The following is a 17,327-nucleotide window of genomic DNA, read 5'->3' as shown; positions in this document are numbered from 1 at the left end:
TTCTTCGGAGGTAGTTTGCCGCTCGAACGCAGTGCGAACGCCAATAGTGACTAAAAATACGTGAGTGAAACCGCAAAATTAGCTGAGTTATACACTACTTTTAATTTCGAATGCGGGGAAAGTAAAATATAGTTTGTCAAGGGACTGTCTCATTTCAAACATAGACAGAGAGAATCATACTATATTTGTCTTACACTAGTACTAGCACCCAAAAGAAAAGGATGAGTTTTTCCTATTTACTGACAAGATTTGCTTGACCAACTATACATGTGTTTTTTAGGGTTCCGTAGTCAACTAGGAATCCTTATAGTTACGCCATGTCCTGTCTGTCTGTCCGAGGCTTGGCTCCGTGATCGTTGGTGCTAGAAAGCTTCAATTTGGCATGGATATATACATCAAAAAGTCGAAAAAAAAAATATATTTTTTTAGTGTACTTCCCCTACGCGTAAAGTGGGGGTGGATTTTTTTTCTTCAACCCTACTGTGTGGGGTATTGTTGGATAGGTCCTTCAAAAAGAATAGGGATCTTCAACCAGAGTTTTTGAGAGTGAATATTTTCGGAAATATTGGCTCCGAAAAAAAGTGTCCCCCCCCTCTAACTTTTGAACCATGGGTACAAAAATATGAAGAAAAAAAATGTAAAAATAGAGCTTAAGAAAGACATTATAATGTTTTTCAAACTGGAAGAGTACGATGATAGATGTCAATTCAATACAATTTTGCGACATTTGGCATTTTTAGGTTATAAATTGTATGGAGATGACATCTGTCATCATACACTTCCAGTTTGTAAAACATATTATAAATGAAAACTATAGCGAAAAGTCTCCCCTTCATAGTAAAAAGACGTACAGCCAGAGTTATACTTAATAAACGTTATTACGACATTAAATGGGTTTTTTTTAAAGTTATATGGCATAATTCATGTAAATAAAGTAAAATGTAACATAACAACTGCTTATTTTACTCATTTAATTGTTATTTATATTTTCATACTTTAATTAACAAATCATTTTAAAATTGCTGCAGTTTCCTAAATTACGTGTTTTTCATAAATATTGCAATTTAATGTTTTTCGCTATGTACTACATTATATGACCAGACATGCAGTCTCCGATTGAAAATAAGTTCTAAGGAAAAAATCATGGCCATACGTCTATTATTTTATTTAAGTAAGTACTGATTATGCAAATTTGCCTTATCTTTTTCTTTAGCTATCTTTGCGGTTTTTGCTTTCCTCGTATTCAAATGAAATCTATGAAAGTATAGATTGTTTAACTCGGGGTGAAAGGCACCAAGCATCATTTCATCCCTTTGTTAATACTAATGTCTCCAGTTTGGCCTATTGTGACTAAAGGGTAACTACGGAACCCTACACTGAGCATGGCCCGACTTGCTCTTGGGCGTATTTTAAAAACATGACTACCTAAGTAAATTTTTATAGCATTTCTTGAGGGTACTTTCAATTAACCATTTAGGTAAAAGTATCGTTATTTATGGAATGGGGAGTTAAATATTAGAATGGAAATTGTATAACAAATCCATTTAAAGCCAAATTTCAGTTGCTTATCGTATAATAATGAAAAGAAATGTACTTGGATAGTAAAATTCTCTAGTGCAGAAACGTATCACTTTCTACACAACTTCTTTAGAACAACAATGACCCTCTTTTAGAGCATGAGAAATGAAAAACATGCAAATAAACAAAGTAGGTACATGATACCTTTAGTAAACCTATACCTATACAAAGTACAACGAAACTCTAATTGTACTTTATACATACGATATTATCTACACATATAATAAAGCGAAAGAGGGTCGAAAGTCTGTACATGGAAGATATTCGAAAAAAAAATTGACTGGGGATACTAAGAATCGATAACAGAACACGTTCCAACAGTTTTTAAAATTTTTGTCTGTTTGTCTGTTTATTTGTTTGTCTGTTTATTTGACCGCGCATCAAATGAAAACGGCTGAACGGATTTTATGCAAACTTTACTAATCTGTCGAAAAAAACCACGGCCAGGTTATAGGCTATACATTTTTTTGAAATTTTATCCCTAAGGGGGTTAAAAAAGGGATGAAAGTTTGTATGGGGTTCAAGATTTATTTTAAGCTAGCAATTTGACACTTCGTAAAAAGATATATTATTGAAATACGAGAAAACTAATTTCAGCGTTTTTGAAAGTTCAACCCCTAAGGAGGTAAAAAAGAGGTTGAAAGTTTGTATGGATATCAAAATGTTTTTCCCCTCACTAGCTCGGAAAGTTGTCGTTTATCCTTCAATACAAGCGGGGAAAAACGCGTTTTATCCACTAGTGGGGAAAGTAATTTGACCTTGGATGGAGCGTGTTTAAGTAGCTTGACAGATAACAAAACGTAAAACGCTCATGATAATGGTTCGTTCGATATTAATTATCTTTTAAAAGGTTTGAGAATCTAATAAAAATACCAAATTTAGCTTTATTTAATGATTTTAAGTCATAAACCTTAAAATTCCATAAGAAACGTTTGTTTTTTTATAATGATGTTAAATATAATTCTGAACGCACAAGTTGAGTCGATGCAATTTCAAAACGCATCGTTGACATTTCATACATCAGAAATGTCAACATTGTCAACAATTGTTTACTTAAAACCTTTTCTCACCGACTCGCGTAAAAATACACAACTTCCAAAGTTTTCCAGTGATGAAGATGATCTAACGCCTGTGGATGTTGCACTTTCCTCGCTATAGTGAGATGAAAAGTTTTGTGTTACACACGGGCGCAAATGTATTTTACTTCTCGTGTGTTGATCAAAACACTCGCTACGCTCAGGATTCTATTTTAGAACCACTCGCTTCGCTCGTGGTTCACCTATAGAATCCTTTCGCTTGCTCGTGTTTCAATTCTACACTCGCGGGTAAAAAACAACTTTGCACCCTTGTATAACAAATAACTATTTCGAGTGCGTTACTTGAAACTTTGTATATGGGCATATTATTATAATACAGGAAAAGTCATTTCAGCGTTATCAAGAATTCGTCCCCTAACGGGGTTAAAAGAGGGTTGAAAGTTTGAATCCATTACAAATGCTTTGAAACTTCTTAGAAAGGTATAATAGACGATTACAAAAAAAAGTAATTTCGACGTTTTTGGAAATTTAACGCCTCAGGGGGTTGAAAAGGGGATGACAGTTTGTCTTGGGGTGCAAATTTTATTTTAAGCTAGGAATTTGAAACTTTGCAAAAAGGTATTATATTAAAAAGCAAGAAAATTACTTTTTAAAAACAGCGTTTTTAAAAATTCATCCCCCAAGGTGATGAAAAAGGGGTTAAAAACTTTATCTTGATAACTATATCATTTAAGCAACTAGGCCAAGTTAGGTATCGGTTTTGTATAAATCGGGTATGCCGAATTCATTTATGATATCAAAATGACACCATTCCGGAGTGAAAACAAAAAATATGAAAAAATAATACTTTTTTAATTCCTCTTCACGCTTAAACCGCTGAACCAATTTAGTTTAATTTTGGTATAGAGATAGTTTGAGTCCTAGGGAAGTGCATAGGATAGTTTTAATCTCAAACATCATCCCTTAAGGGTGTGAAAAGGGAGGTGGAAATTCATATGGGATTCAATAACCGCTGAACCGATTTAGATAAAATTTGGTATAGAGTCCCGTAGAAGAGCTTTTATAAAAGCTCTTCTACGGGTAGCTAGGGTAGCTTTTATAAAAAAAAATACCTTAAAACTGAAAATGAAGGTGTAATATTGTAGGGGGAATCAATAACCGCCTGAACTGATTTACATGAAATCTACGTATACGTCTTTTGATTTAGTTGAAAATGATACTAAACGACTTAGAACCTAATCTTATACATCCCCATCCCCCTACATCAGGTAGCTCCACTTCTTAAATACATCTTAGGAACACCAAGATTAATTCTGCCAAATACCTAATCGTAATTATATTGCATCCATATTCATACGTATCGCATCCTTTAAGACGAAAGTGGAGGACCCGCGCGAAATCACCTTTTCATACAACTGTTAGTCCTCATTTTCCTCTCTTTATATTAACATAATTCAAAATATTTTGACACAATTCGTTGTGTATCAACCACAGCTATGTCCCGTGTACGTTTGTGTTTTTGGAATTTTTAATTAATTATTATAAAAGTTAAAAGCATTAAAAAGTTTGTTTGAAATCAGTTTTTCGCTCCTAATTTTTACAATAATCAAAAGATCTAAAAAAGTCAAACGTAGAAAACGTACCGTTTGGCTATGGTAAATAAATATACATCAAATTATGTACCTAAACATATTTTCATAGTATAGAGGCAAATGGAGACTGCGTTTCCTCTTAATAATGGCCACGAAGGTGGCTACTTTAAAAAAAACATTATTCTATGTCAAAATATTTAGATCAGTACGGTTTTTACTCACTATTATTGTAGTACTGATCTAAATATTTTGAAATATGTCTCACGATAGTTTAAGTTCGATCATTATTCTATGTCGTTTGCGGAGTAATCGTCAAACGATTTAGGACTTATACGCGTTACCATGCCTTCCCGAAAAAAATCGAATCTTTCGCGAAAGTCTCGCAACGCATTGAGGCTACAAGGGGCACGGTCTCAGGAGTCTGAGAAAAGACCACTGTGAGAGACTCAGTGGCGCTCTAGCCAGGCAGGTCGCTTCGCTTTCGGCTGAAACGGCAAGCCAGCGCGTCTCGATTGTGATCCCAAAGACATCGTACGCAAAACATATGTAGGCGCAGATCCTGACGGAGTGTGGCGCCGGAGAAGCCGTGTTCATCCCGCGCATCCCCCTCATCCTGTTCCGCTTCAAGCGCCTACAGGTTCCCGTGAGCGTCTGCTTCCCCATGACCATCAACAAGTCGTAGGGGCAGACGCTGCGCGTCGCCGGCGTCATGCTTAGACTGATTTGACTGGAGGACCGATTTGGATGATATTTGCCATGGACATGATTTGGATAGGTACAGTCAAGGTCGTAAAAATACCAAAATGGTACTGTATCGTTCGATATACACCTACTACTCTATGTCGTTTAAATCACGTAAAAAAAAATAAGGGCAAAAAAAATATTGATTTTGGAGTGTAGTTTTTTTTAGTGGTACCTAATTGTAAAATATTTTAACTGGACTACAGTCCTCTAGCGTATCCATCTGTCAACTTTACTTCAAGTTCCGCCTCCAGGGGAGAGGGATATAAATTAGGGGTGAATTAGCCGCTTACTGACACAGACCGAATTCCACGCAGGCGAAGCCGCGGGCACAGCTAGTAGTTAATATAAGCTCACAACTTGCACGAGTGTTAACTTAGTATCGGTTAAGCTGTTTAATGTCTAATTGAGTTTTCCTCGGATTTTTAATGTACCTATGTATACCTAATTTACTTGCAAGCAGGAGCCAGCAGCGTCCATCTTCACACTACACTGACCTTACTCCTAGTGCTCGTCAAGGCATTCAAGCAATGTAGTGAGATGAATCCTAAGTTTCACGAACAGTTACCAGCACCGGATAGTTACGCACAAAGGTACGAAAATAAATGGAATTGGATTCTGTATTAATGACAGTTTTCTGCACAACAATCTCATCATTGGAGGAAAAGGCAGACGATCTGAGCGATGTGATCTGGGAGCACGGCAGTGCCCCCGCCAAGTCGAGCAAAACAAAGAGGCACGGCCGTACCATCCTTTTCTCGAAGCCATTCAGGCCATTTTCGACGTCCTGTAATTTTGTGCTGGCTAAAGTCCCGTAAAGACCCCTGAATTTTAAGTGACATATAGGGCATGATATGGCTTACATATATTACCAAGAACATTCAGTTTGGACTTGTAGTTTAAGAATTATTGCATGTCAACGTTCCTTAGTTTTGTTACTGACACACTCACTCACGATCATCATAATTCTAAGGTACTTCTAGCAGACCCACGAGCTCCAAATTTAAAACATAATTAGTTTTTAGCGTATTAAGCCAATAAAAACTTAAAAGTACTGCAATATCAATCACGTTTTAAAGATTTAATAACTGCACAAATAAGTTTGTAATCCTATATAAACATATGCGATAACAAAGATTACGTTTGCAGTTCCTAAAATTAGTATGTTAAGTATAGGTATACTACGTTGTACGATGTGCGTAGTGAGTATGAATGAAGATGTGTATAGTATGAGTATGATATGGGTATGAGTACACGAAAAAAAACTGCCTACAAAAAGAGATGAGATCCCATCAAAAACATTACATGTAAAAAGATGCCAGTCTCGCAACGCAATACTTCTACTACAAAAAAGTTTATTTGACATTTTCTTGTAGGTTTTTTTGGTCATTTGGTCAAAATCCATTAAATTAAATTAACATCCTTTTTTAGGGTTCCGTAGTCAACTAGGAACCCTTAGTTTCGCCATGTCGATGTCGTCTGTCCGTCCGTCCGCGGCTTTGCTCCGTGATCGTTAGTGCTAGAAAGCTGCAATTTGGCATGGAAACATAAGTCATGCATAGCGACAGAACGGTAGAAGAAAAACTACATTTAGTCATTTTCAATTTAGAGCAGTTCAAAGTCAACTGTGGATTGTGAAATTTTTGAACGTTTTCTAATAATTTGTTAGATCAAGTAGTGAAAATATTACAGTATGTTATATATTTGTGATCTACTCACAAAGCCCTTTCATTTGGTATCCCACATGGTATGTTGAAAAGAAAAAAGTTAATAACTTTGTACTGCCGACTTTATGACGTCACAGCAACTACCTACACCCACCACTTTCGCGCTTATCATCTCATATATTTGTGTTCAGGACATCAAACTGAATGCATTGATACCATATAAGCCGTACTATACTAGGTCCGGGGTCAGTCAAGGAAGTAATCTGGGTCCGTTACACTTTGTGCTAATGATTAATGATCTACCTAGTGTGGTAAAAAACGCGAAATGTTTGCTCTTTGCCGATGACCTGGAACTTGTGCGTCAAATTGAGGATGTATCGGACTGCGCTGAGTTGCAGAATGATATTGATCGAGTGGTTCAATGGAGTCACGACAATAAACTGCACTTTAATGTGGCTAAATGCTCGTCAATGTCCTTCAGCAGCTCCTACAGCCCGATACATCATCAATAGATACGGTAGAAGGGGCGCCGATGGAGCGTTTGACGGAAGTGCGAGATTTGGGGGTGCATTTTACCGCAGATCTTTCCTTTAGGCACCACATTATTTGCAAGAAGGCATATAGGAACTTGGGATTCGTTCTGCGGCAGTGTCACGGGTTTTCCAACGTAAGAGCTATACGCGCATTGTACGAAGTCCTTGTCAGAAGCCACATGGAGAGCAGTTCTTGCGTCTGGAGCCCAAATGAGGCGAAATACAAGTTTATGTTGGAACGAATCCAAAATAAATTCATCAGGTGCTTGTACCTAAAGTTGTATGGAGTGTACCCCTTCTATCCTCGAATGTATCCAACCCTGTTTGTGCTCGGAATGGTGGGATATAACCAGCTAGAGGTTAGAAGGGAATTGGCACTAGCCTCTTATACCTAATATTTAGGTTAGTGCGTGGAAAGGTCAGTAACCCAGAGTTACTAAAGTCAATAGGTGTTTACGCGCCCCCACGGTACGTGTGGCGGAGGCGCAGGCCGCCCCTGCTGGCCGAGCCGCACGCGCGCACCGGGTTGATGCGCACGGCCCCTTGGACGAAGAGCCCTGCGCACATTTAACGAAGTTGCCAATCGAACTGACGTATTTTACTGTTCCGAGAGTGAATTTGTAAAAGTTACATTGTTTGTGTTGTGTTATTCTTAGTTATAGTATGTATATGCCTAGTTATAGTAGTAGTATAGTTATAGTAGTAATTTAATTTTTAATGATAATAGACACTATCGCATTGGGAAACTGTAAGGATAGCTGTAAGATTTATTAAATAAATAAATAAAAATATTCACCCATATCTGAGATGACATGAACGAAAAGTAACCTAAAACCTGTTCCGCCGCCCTGCTATCAACCCAATGGTGCGGGTGGGGTATCGTTGGATAGGTCTTTCAAAACAAATGAGGGTCGCCAACAACCATTTTTTGATAAAGTAAATATTTTCGGAAATACCCGCTCCGAAAGAAAAAAAATGTGTTCCCCCCTTTCTCTTCCAAAAAATTTGAAAAAATGATAATCGTAAAACAAAAAACTTAATAAATACTTTCAATGAGAACGATAGCGAACATGACCGGTCCAACCGTTTTTGAATTATTGCAATAACTCTTCTTTTCTTAGTAAAAAGACGTACAAAGTGCAATTCCAATCTGACTGTCTAATTACTTGCAGGTGCTTCATATGGGCGTACAGATATGAGTGCCGCGCGCGCGCGCACCAAGCCGAGCGGAATACGCTGACCGTGATCGCATCTGCTCTGCTCCGGTGCTTCGGCGCACGGCTTGAGGCTTTTTCTACGCGTCTGATGCTCGGTTAGTCTACTTGTAGTTAAGGGCGTCGAGTTAGATATGAATGCAAGACATGCTTAGCTTTGTGTAGCCATACAACAATATATTTCTATCTGTATCTATACTTTGACTTCAGATGTGATGTCGTTGTCGGTGGCGACGGAGCTCCAACTCCGCGCGGGCTGGGCTGCCACCGTAAACTTCAATACTTCGCAGCCAGACGTGCAGTTTAAGAAGGCCCTCATCTACCTGAGCGTTGATTGCATTAAAATATTTTCCTATAACCGATTTGTAAGTAGGTATTAGGTAAACATAATATATACCTACAGAATAAGACAGAAAAGGTTTTATGGTACACAAATTTAAAAACCCAGCATGTAAATAATTACTGAAAATACTGAAATACGTAATATACCCGACCAATCATAGTTATATATAAGGTGCTTAAGTACATAATTTAAAAAAACGTGTAGACATAATGTAGACTGCCTAAACGTCACTGCGCTTAAGCTTGACGCTTGCCCTAAAACCAAATTGTTGGTTCTGCAGTTGTTGTGATAAGCTAAACACCTGTTACTGAAAAGTGAAACTTAAGTAAACTTTAGTATTTTTCAAATTCGTTGAGTAGGATGACAAGTCAATTTGGTTTGACCAACTATATAACCTAAAAACGCCAAATCTCGCAAAATTGTATTGAAATGACAGCTGTCATCCTACCCATCGAGTTTGAAAAAAATCATCATCATCATGGTGGCCTTTTGGTGATCCAATCTTGGATGTAGGCCTCTTGAGCCTCTTCCCTTGAATGAGTAACATGATAGACGAAATAATTTTTCAGCTATAGAACTGAGCTGATGGTGTGGCTAATAGTAGTACCTATGTGAGATACGTAAGAAAAAATACATGAATTTTATACGGCAAAAAAGAAGTACCGACTATAAAAAAAGTGTGGACACCAAATAAACGGGTTCTGATTTTGATTAAGTACGGTGAATAAAAGTAGATGCAAGTCAAACGAGTTGCCAATCCACATTGTTCAGACTGTACTGAACTGTTGCCATATAAATGAGAATAATAGCGCCCTCTTGACAATGATCATATATTCCTGGTCAGGCTTTAAAATAAAAATAAAATAGCCTTTATTTGCAGAGCAAGGAACAGTTGCATATTATAACTCTATTATCTCCCATCTTTTGTATTCCTTGTCTGCTTGCCCTTCGGCAAAGGCCTCCTCCAATCTTCTCCACTCTCTCCGATCCATTGCCACTCTGCTCCAGGTAATAATAATAGGTGGCCACTAAATTAATCGGCCATTAATTTTTTAGCTGATAGAATGTGAACATTGGTTTGTTGGGCTGATGTGTTTGCTGGACCCTGGGCTGACGCAGCTCAGGCCGAAGTGGCCGCAGCCGCTTTACGACGAGCTCAGGCAAACGACTCTTCAGGCATTGGTGTGCGTTCTTCCGTTGGCAAATAACAATGTGGCTAAAGACTGTGGATTAATAAGGAGGTTGGCATTACCTATATATTAATATGACGCACGCAGATCAGGCCTAAGTGGCCTCAGTCGCTTTACGATTTATGACGAGCTCAGACAAATAGCATGACGCAACTCAAGCCCAAGTAGCCTAAGCTGCTTTATAACACTGGTGTCCATCCTAGCCTACCTAGCAATGAACGATATTTCGGAGAATATACAAGTATATATGTTGTCGTTGCGTTTTGAATAAGATATAAAAGTTGTCTTGTGTCTAACAGATCCCTAAGTTACCTACTCTTGTACATGTTACTTGTGGAATTTTACCTGATCTCTTTTAAATGTAACAAACTACTTATGTAAAAAACACAGCCTGGTGACAGACAGACAGACAGACAGACGGACAGAGGAGTCTTAGTAATGGGGGTCCCGTTTTTACCCTTTGGGTACGGAACCCTAAAAACCAAATTAACTTAACTACAACACTCAAGAATTAGAAGACAAGGAAAGTATGAATATAAAGTTAGTGGTGCGGTGCTGTTTCAGGATAATGTGGTACGTAGAGTGGTACTCGTGCAGCCCGTTCGAGCTGAGCGTGTTGTACTGGTGCCTGCGGTTGCTAAACGCAGCTGTTAGCCACCGCGGCTCGCTGACGCGCCCTCACACCGTCAACGATCTGTTCAACTCGCACGGAATTATCATTCTAATGCGTGAGTGCCTTTGCCTATGACTCAAGGGGACGCTGTGACCATTAGGGAATGAAATTTAACCGCCCAAAGTTCATAACCGGTTTCAGTTACGGTTATGCCCAAAAAATAACCGATAATCGGTTATAGCCTGTTACGGTTGTTTTCGACAAAAAATTATAAATTTACAACCAAGTACCTAATCAAAAAATTACGAAAATATAGGTACAGTATTAGCAAAGTATTAGGGAATGTGAGTAGGTATAAGTCTTCGTTTTTTAATAAAACACAAAAAATAGTAAAAGTTAAACTATGACCCTGGACGTGGTACAATATTCAATCAAACTATTTCATAAATAAGGCAAGTATATTAGGTATATTTCGTTATTAAAGTACACGAATGACAAATGTTATAGTCACAGGCGTCACAGCCAAAACAACCGGACAAGTGCGAGTCGTACTCGCCCACCGAGGGTTCCGTAGCCAAATGGCAAAAAAACGGAACCCTTATGGATTCGTCATGTCTGTCTGTCTATCTGTGACAGACAGACAGAAACTTTCCGAAACTATAAGAACTATACTGTTGGTACTTGGTAATTAGTAGATGTATTTTCACACAAAAAAAACAATAAATTTTGGGGGTTCCCCATAGAACTGAAACTCAATTTTTTTTTTTATCAATCCTATATGTGTGGGGTATCTATGGATAGGTCTTCAAAAATGATATTGAGGTCTCTAATATAATTTTTTTTTAACTGAAAAGTTTGCGCGAGATACAGCTTGGTGACAGACAGACGGACAGTGGAGTCTTAGTTATAGGGTCCCGTTTTACCCTTTGGGTACGGCTACGGAACCCTATAAAGGCAGGACTTTGTAGTCATTAGAAGATCAATTCATAGAATTTGTCATAAATAAATAATCGAAAATAACCGTTACCGCTTATTCGAGTTTCCAATAATCGGTTATGATTTTTTGTCAAAATAATAGGTTATAACCGTAACCGATGATTTCGGATACGGATTTAATGCATACTGTTGTAGTTCCTATTGTAAAGAATAGAACGGGAGACGCTTCTGACATATCCAATTACAGGCCCATATCGCTTGCCACGATTGTGGCTAAGGTACTGGATGGTTTGCTTGAAGACGTGCTGGGAAAACACTTGAACATTCATGACGCTGAGTTTGGCTTTAGGCCGGGCTTATCTACTGAAAGCGAGCAGACTGTCCAGTACTACACCACTCGCAAGACGCCAGTCTTCGCCTGCTTCTTGGATCTGTCAAAGGCTTTTGACATGGTGGCATATGACAAGCTATGGCATAAGTTAAGAGACCATACCAGCGTACCTCGGGAGGTCATGGCTTTATTTAAGTATTGGTACGGCCACCAGTCGAATACTGTAAAATGGGCTGGCGTGCACTCTGACGTGTATAGGATGAACTGCGGGGTGAGGCAAGGGGGGTTGAGCTCACCTAAGCTGTTCAATCTATACATGAATGAGTTGATCGAGGAGCTCAGCAGTACCTATGTCGGATGTCACGTGGATGGGGTGTGTGTTAATAACCTCAGCTACGCGGATTATATGGTGCTGTTGAGCCCCTTGGTTGGTGCACTACAGCAATTGGTGAAGATATGTGAATCATATGCAGTTGCCCATGGGCTAAGGTACAATACTTCGAAAAGCGAGGTAATGCAATTTACAGCTGGGTCAAAATCATACAAAATGACACCTGTTGCCCTTTGTGGTACCGCTTTAAAAGTTGTACAGAAGTTCAAGTACCTTGGCCACTGGGTAACAGAAAACATGTCAGATAATGATGATATAGAGAGGGAGCGTAGGGCGTTGTGTGTTCGTAGTAACATGCTGGCCCGCAGATTTGCTCGTTGTAGTAATGAAGTGAAGTTAACGCTTTTTAAAGCATACTGTCAAACATTCTACACGTGCAATCTGTGGGTCAGTTTTACGCAGCGGGCATACAGCGCCCTGCGCGTGCAATACAATAACGCGTTTAGAGTGCTGTTTGGGCTGCCGCGTTACTGCAGCGCATCAACTATGTTTGCCGAGGCGCACACTGATAGTTTCGACGCAATAGTTAGAAAACGGTGTGCGTCATTAATCAACCGTCTTCGCCACAGCCCAAACAGTATTCTAAACGTGCTGGCGCAGCGCTGGGACCCCTTTGTGCGCGCGCTGGGCGCGGCTGCACGCGCCGCCGCAGGCCGCACCACGCCGCTTTTAAATTAACTAGCTTATATGTTTGTTTTGTTTGTTTTTATTTTATTTTTATCACTAACATAGATTTATAAGTTTTGCTGTGCCTTGTACTAACAATAATATGGATTTTTTTATTCGAAATAAAAATATTAAATTGAATTGAATAACCAATTTGCATTATCTAGTGACCATCCACTGCCGACCTCTGCACCTCATACCTACTTAGTACGAAAACATTTTTGAACATACCTACTAAGTATATGTAGATAAAACGTTTAAGCGTGGCGAGGCTTAAACAGCAACGGCTGGAGCTATGTATACAGATGCGTTTTGCACACTTTATCATTAAATTTATTTTATTTTACGTATCTGACAATGATATGTAGTCAAACGGCCATCCCTCATTGATATGGCGGTCACCTCGTAAGCCAAGGTATCTAATTGACAAGATTCTAATTCAGAAGTGCCTAATCTCATATAATATTAATACGATAATTTTATTCACTAACAAATTGCTTTCAAATTGACAGATTTATGCTCTACCCTGATTCGGCAGCGAGACCCGCCAGTAGAGATGTGCCAGGTGGTCCTAGCGCTATGTCTGCGGGTGCTGGCGGGCGCCATCGAGGACCCCACGAGGGTCAAGTGCGAGGTGTATCCTCAAATCGTGTGGCCTGTTTCCATCAACTCCCTCACTTGGAGCATGATGAATGTCATTATGCGTTCGCTTGAAAGGAGTTACATTGTCAGTGAGAGGTCATTGTTAATTTATATACTTAGTGTCCCGCTCCTTACGTGCATTTATGCTGGTGTATAATATTTTTTTATTTATTGACCAGCCTATAAAATCGTGGCGCTATTGGTATACATATATATTTAGGTAACCTCTAGTGCTAATATTGATACCCGAACAAGCGAAAGATACTAAAATAGAACCACGAGCGTAACGAGTGTTTCGAAAAATTAAATCTTGAGCGTTGCGAGGGTTTCAAGGCACGAGGGTTAATCAAATATTGCCACCGAGTGAAACACAAAATTTTTAACCACACCAACACAAGGAAAATACTAACTGTAAAATATCAAACAAAATCAAAGCGAATCGATTCAAAATGAATGTTTTTAAATATTTTGTCATTCAAAATCATCATTTAAAAGTCAATTCTACCAGAAAATATAAGAAAACAACTCAAAATTTGCATTTGATTACTTTGCCTCACATGTAAATGAAATGCTATCAGTTCAAGATCAGATCAAGAGAGCATTTACCAGCTGGTGTGGTAAAAATATTTTTCTCAATGGTATTTTATACCATAAACCAAGGATTGATTGTTCATACCTACTCGTATATTTAATATATTTAATGTTGTTCTTCAGGTGGTTAATATCCCTCTTGAATTTTATTTGGGAAGGCATAATATGGAGAGACGAATATAGGAAACAGTTCTTAGCAAATAATGGTGTTTACCAGTTGTTAGATTTAATCACGGTAAGTGGATATTGTTTGTTGATCATAAATATCTATATAATTACATAAAATTACCCGACTAACAAACATTTTTTGAATGTCTTATTTTTGCGGGGAACCCTTTTATTTGATTTTAATAAATATGATTTTTTTCTCAGAATTATAACTATAGATAGTTATTTGTGCAACAAGAGAGGTAAGTTGGTTTTTCTTGCGAGTGTTTATTTTGAGTCCCGAGAAAGCGAAAGATTCTATAATTGAATCAGAATGAATTGATGAAGCGAGTGATTTTAAGTTACAATCTTGAGCGTAGCGAGGGACTCAAAAACACGAGATGTAAAATAACTTTGCTCTCGTGTTGCACACATAATTTTTCACCTCAGTAGTGAGAACATATTAAAGGTTAAATGTATTTCGAATTACACAGAATAATACAGGAAAAAAAGTTATAAAAGTATGAAGTGGCAGTTCATGGCCTTCACTAAATTAAAAAGCTACTTTGTTTCACTCCCTGGAGTGAGGAAAGTCACACTTTCCTCACTCCAGGGAGTGAAGAAAGTAGGCTTGTTCGAGCTGCTGAGGTGAAAAAAATATAGTGTTTCCGCTTTCTTTCCTTCATTGCAGGGCGTGTTTTTATCATATCTAATGATGGCTTAGATATGTTATAAAAACTTTGTACAGTGTAAAAGCAGAGATACAATAGCCTAGAACGTTGGTATAGAAAAGTACATAAATGATGTGTTCGCCAGATGGTGCGCGCGCCGGTGCAGTGCGTGGCGCTGGCTCTGGTGTGCGACGCGACCAGCGCCGGCGGCGCCGTCTCGCAGCTCGTCACCTGGCGCGCCGGCGTCGGTGCTTCTCACGCTGTTAGCATGATCTTGATCATTTCACTCGTATTCATCACTCATAAATATTAGTCGGGTTACTCAAACACCCCCACTAACAGTGTCAATATCAATGTTACATTTTTGCACGATTGCCACACGCGGCACACGCCGGTCGCGTATTTACAAAAGCTAAACTATTTCAGTCACGCCTCAGATTATAATCGGGGAGCTTTTGTTTATGCATATTAGTTAACAATATCTATACCGTTTCGGTAAAAAGTAGCCACTCAAATGGATTAGCTTTTTGCTTACATATTTTCGAATATTATTCACGACAAAACCTAGTCGAGTTTAGTAACGTCAGTATCGTTTGAATATGATATCTAAATTTTAATAATACTTATTTACTCAAATGGATTAGCTTTTGTCGCGATAATATTCAAACATTTTGCTCTCACAAAACCTAATAAGAAGTACGAGTACCCTTTAGTAACTAAAAAGTCCGTTAGGTAACTAAAAATTGGTAACCGGCTTCGAAACGGGAAAATTAAATCCCGGGATGTAACTGGTTACAAAATAGGGCTTTTGAATTACCGATGCCTAGCCACGGTTGGCAAATGTTTTGTAACTGTCTACAAAATGGGAATCTAATATTACACTAAATCAGTAGGTAGGTTAGGTTCGTTAGGTAGCTTTAAATGCCCGAAGGGCAAACCGCCCAGAAATAGGAGCCTCGCGAAGCGGGGCTCCGTCTAGTTAGCTAGAGTTCGTCGGACTGTTTCTTTAAAAAAAATGACTTCACCCCCAATTAGACGGCTACAACTAGACGGAGCCCCGCGAACGCGGGGCTCCTATTTCTGGGCGGTTTGCCCTTCGGGCATTTGAAACTACCTAACGAACCTAACCTACCTACCTATTGATTTAATGTAATTTTGGATTCCCATTTTGTAGCCAGTTACAAAACTTATTTACCAAACGGTTCCACTCTGGCCCAATTCGTAACTGGCTACATACAAGGAATTTTAGATTCCTGTTTTGTAGCTAGTTACCAAATTTAGTTACCAAACGGTAACACGCTGGCCCAATACGTAACCGGCTTCAAATTAACTGGGAATCTTGATTCCCTCTGTAGCTGGTTACGAAATTTTGGTTACTCGTATCTATTAACTGAAATAATTCTAAAAGTTAAAAAAAATCTTAGGCATTGTTAAGTAATTTGCATGAACGGTAATTTATTTAATACAATCGGAGTCGTTACTAAAATATTATTCAAATTTTAGATCGCAACAGAGCATCGCATTTGTAGTAACAATATCCGTATAATTTAGTTAATAAAGTCTATACGATCTCAGTAAATTTCTATACTATAATAGATTAGGGTTTTGTTAAGTTTTGTCCAAACAAAAGCTAATCTAGTTCAGTTCGCATCTGAACCATATCAGTATAGCCTTAACACCCGGTCACCTGCCGGCCCTGCCGCCGCGCCGTTAGAACGCATCTTACAAGAAATGAAAGAATTTCAACGTTAACTCAGTAGTTACACTAGTTACCTACGTTTCATATTTAACGCAGATTGAACCGGGTGTGTAATTTCCATAAGTACCACTACTTTCTAAAATTCTCGTTAGTTTTTTTTTTTTTTTTAATTTTAATCATATAAAATTGTAATGCTGCCGAGCTCTCTGTATTTTAGCACCCTCGCGTCGTACAAACGGGAGCTACCATCGCGACTCTCTTGGCGTCGCTCGTCCGAGACGAATGCCGCAGGCTCGGCGTACACTTGAACGAGGATGGAGTTATACAGGGTAACTACAATACTAAATCCTCCTCCGCATCTGAGCGCTTTCGCTTTACTGGTTGTATCCTGAAGGAGTTATATATGTGCTCGTTTGGCAGCCCAATCTTCGTAATTTAACTTAACCCGATATCCATATTCCATAGTTACTTTTCCAGGAGGGAAACTATTAATGAAATTATCATAAACTGAAATCTCTGCCAGTATTGTAATTGTCTGTCTGTTACCTAAGCCGCTTAACCGATTTTGATGAAATTAGGTATAGAGAGAGTTTGAGTACCGAGGAAGGACTATAGGTTTCCTTTTTTCACCGATTACTTTTGTCCACGCAGACAAAGTCGCCGGCAGAAGCTAGTATTAGATCGATATTAATCATATTTTCTTACGATGTTTTCTTTTACCTATGAACTCCGGTAGGCTGGTAAA

The 17,327-nt window shown here is 38.7% G+C and overlaps 1 protein-coding gene across 1 annotated transcript in view; it reads left to right on the top strand.

Moving 5' to 3' along the window:
- The window catches only part of LOC134754180 (uncharacterized), a 52,059-nt gene that overhangs the window by 12,509 nt on the left and 22,223 nt on the right, over window positions 1-17,327 (top strand). Inside the window, exons 6-14 of the mRNA XM_063690310.1 lie at window positions 5,412-5,541; window positions 8,321-8,460; window positions 8,573-8,727; window positions 9,762-9,946; window positions 10,460-10,623; window positions 13,345-13,570; window positions 14,189-14,300; window positions 15,029-15,145; window positions 16,800-16,911. Coding sequence (XP_063546380.1) covers window positions 5,412-5,541; window positions 8,321-8,460; window positions 8,573-8,727; window positions 9,762-9,946; window positions 10,460-10,623; window positions 13,345-13,570; window positions 14,189-14,300; window positions 15,029-15,145; window positions 16,800-16,911 — 1,341 coding nt within the window. The remainder of the gene's footprint in view (window positions 1-5,411; window positions 5,542-8,320; window positions 8,461-8,572; window positions 8,728-9,761; window positions 9,947-10,459; window positions 10,624-13,344; window positions 13,571-14,188; window positions 14,301-15,028; window positions 15,146-16,799; window positions 16,912-17,327) is intronic.

The sequence above is a fragment of the Cydia strobilella genome, chromosome Z, assembly GCF_947568885.1.
Source record: "Cydia strobilella chromosome Z, ilCydStro3.1, whole genome shotgun sequence".
Classification (NCBI taxonomy): Eukaryota; Metazoa; Arthropoda; class Insecta; order Lepidoptera; family Tortricidae; genus Cydia; species Cydia strobilella.
The sequence above is the reverse complement of the archived record's forward strand: the minus strand, read 5'-3'. Positions and strand labels throughout refer to the sequence as shown.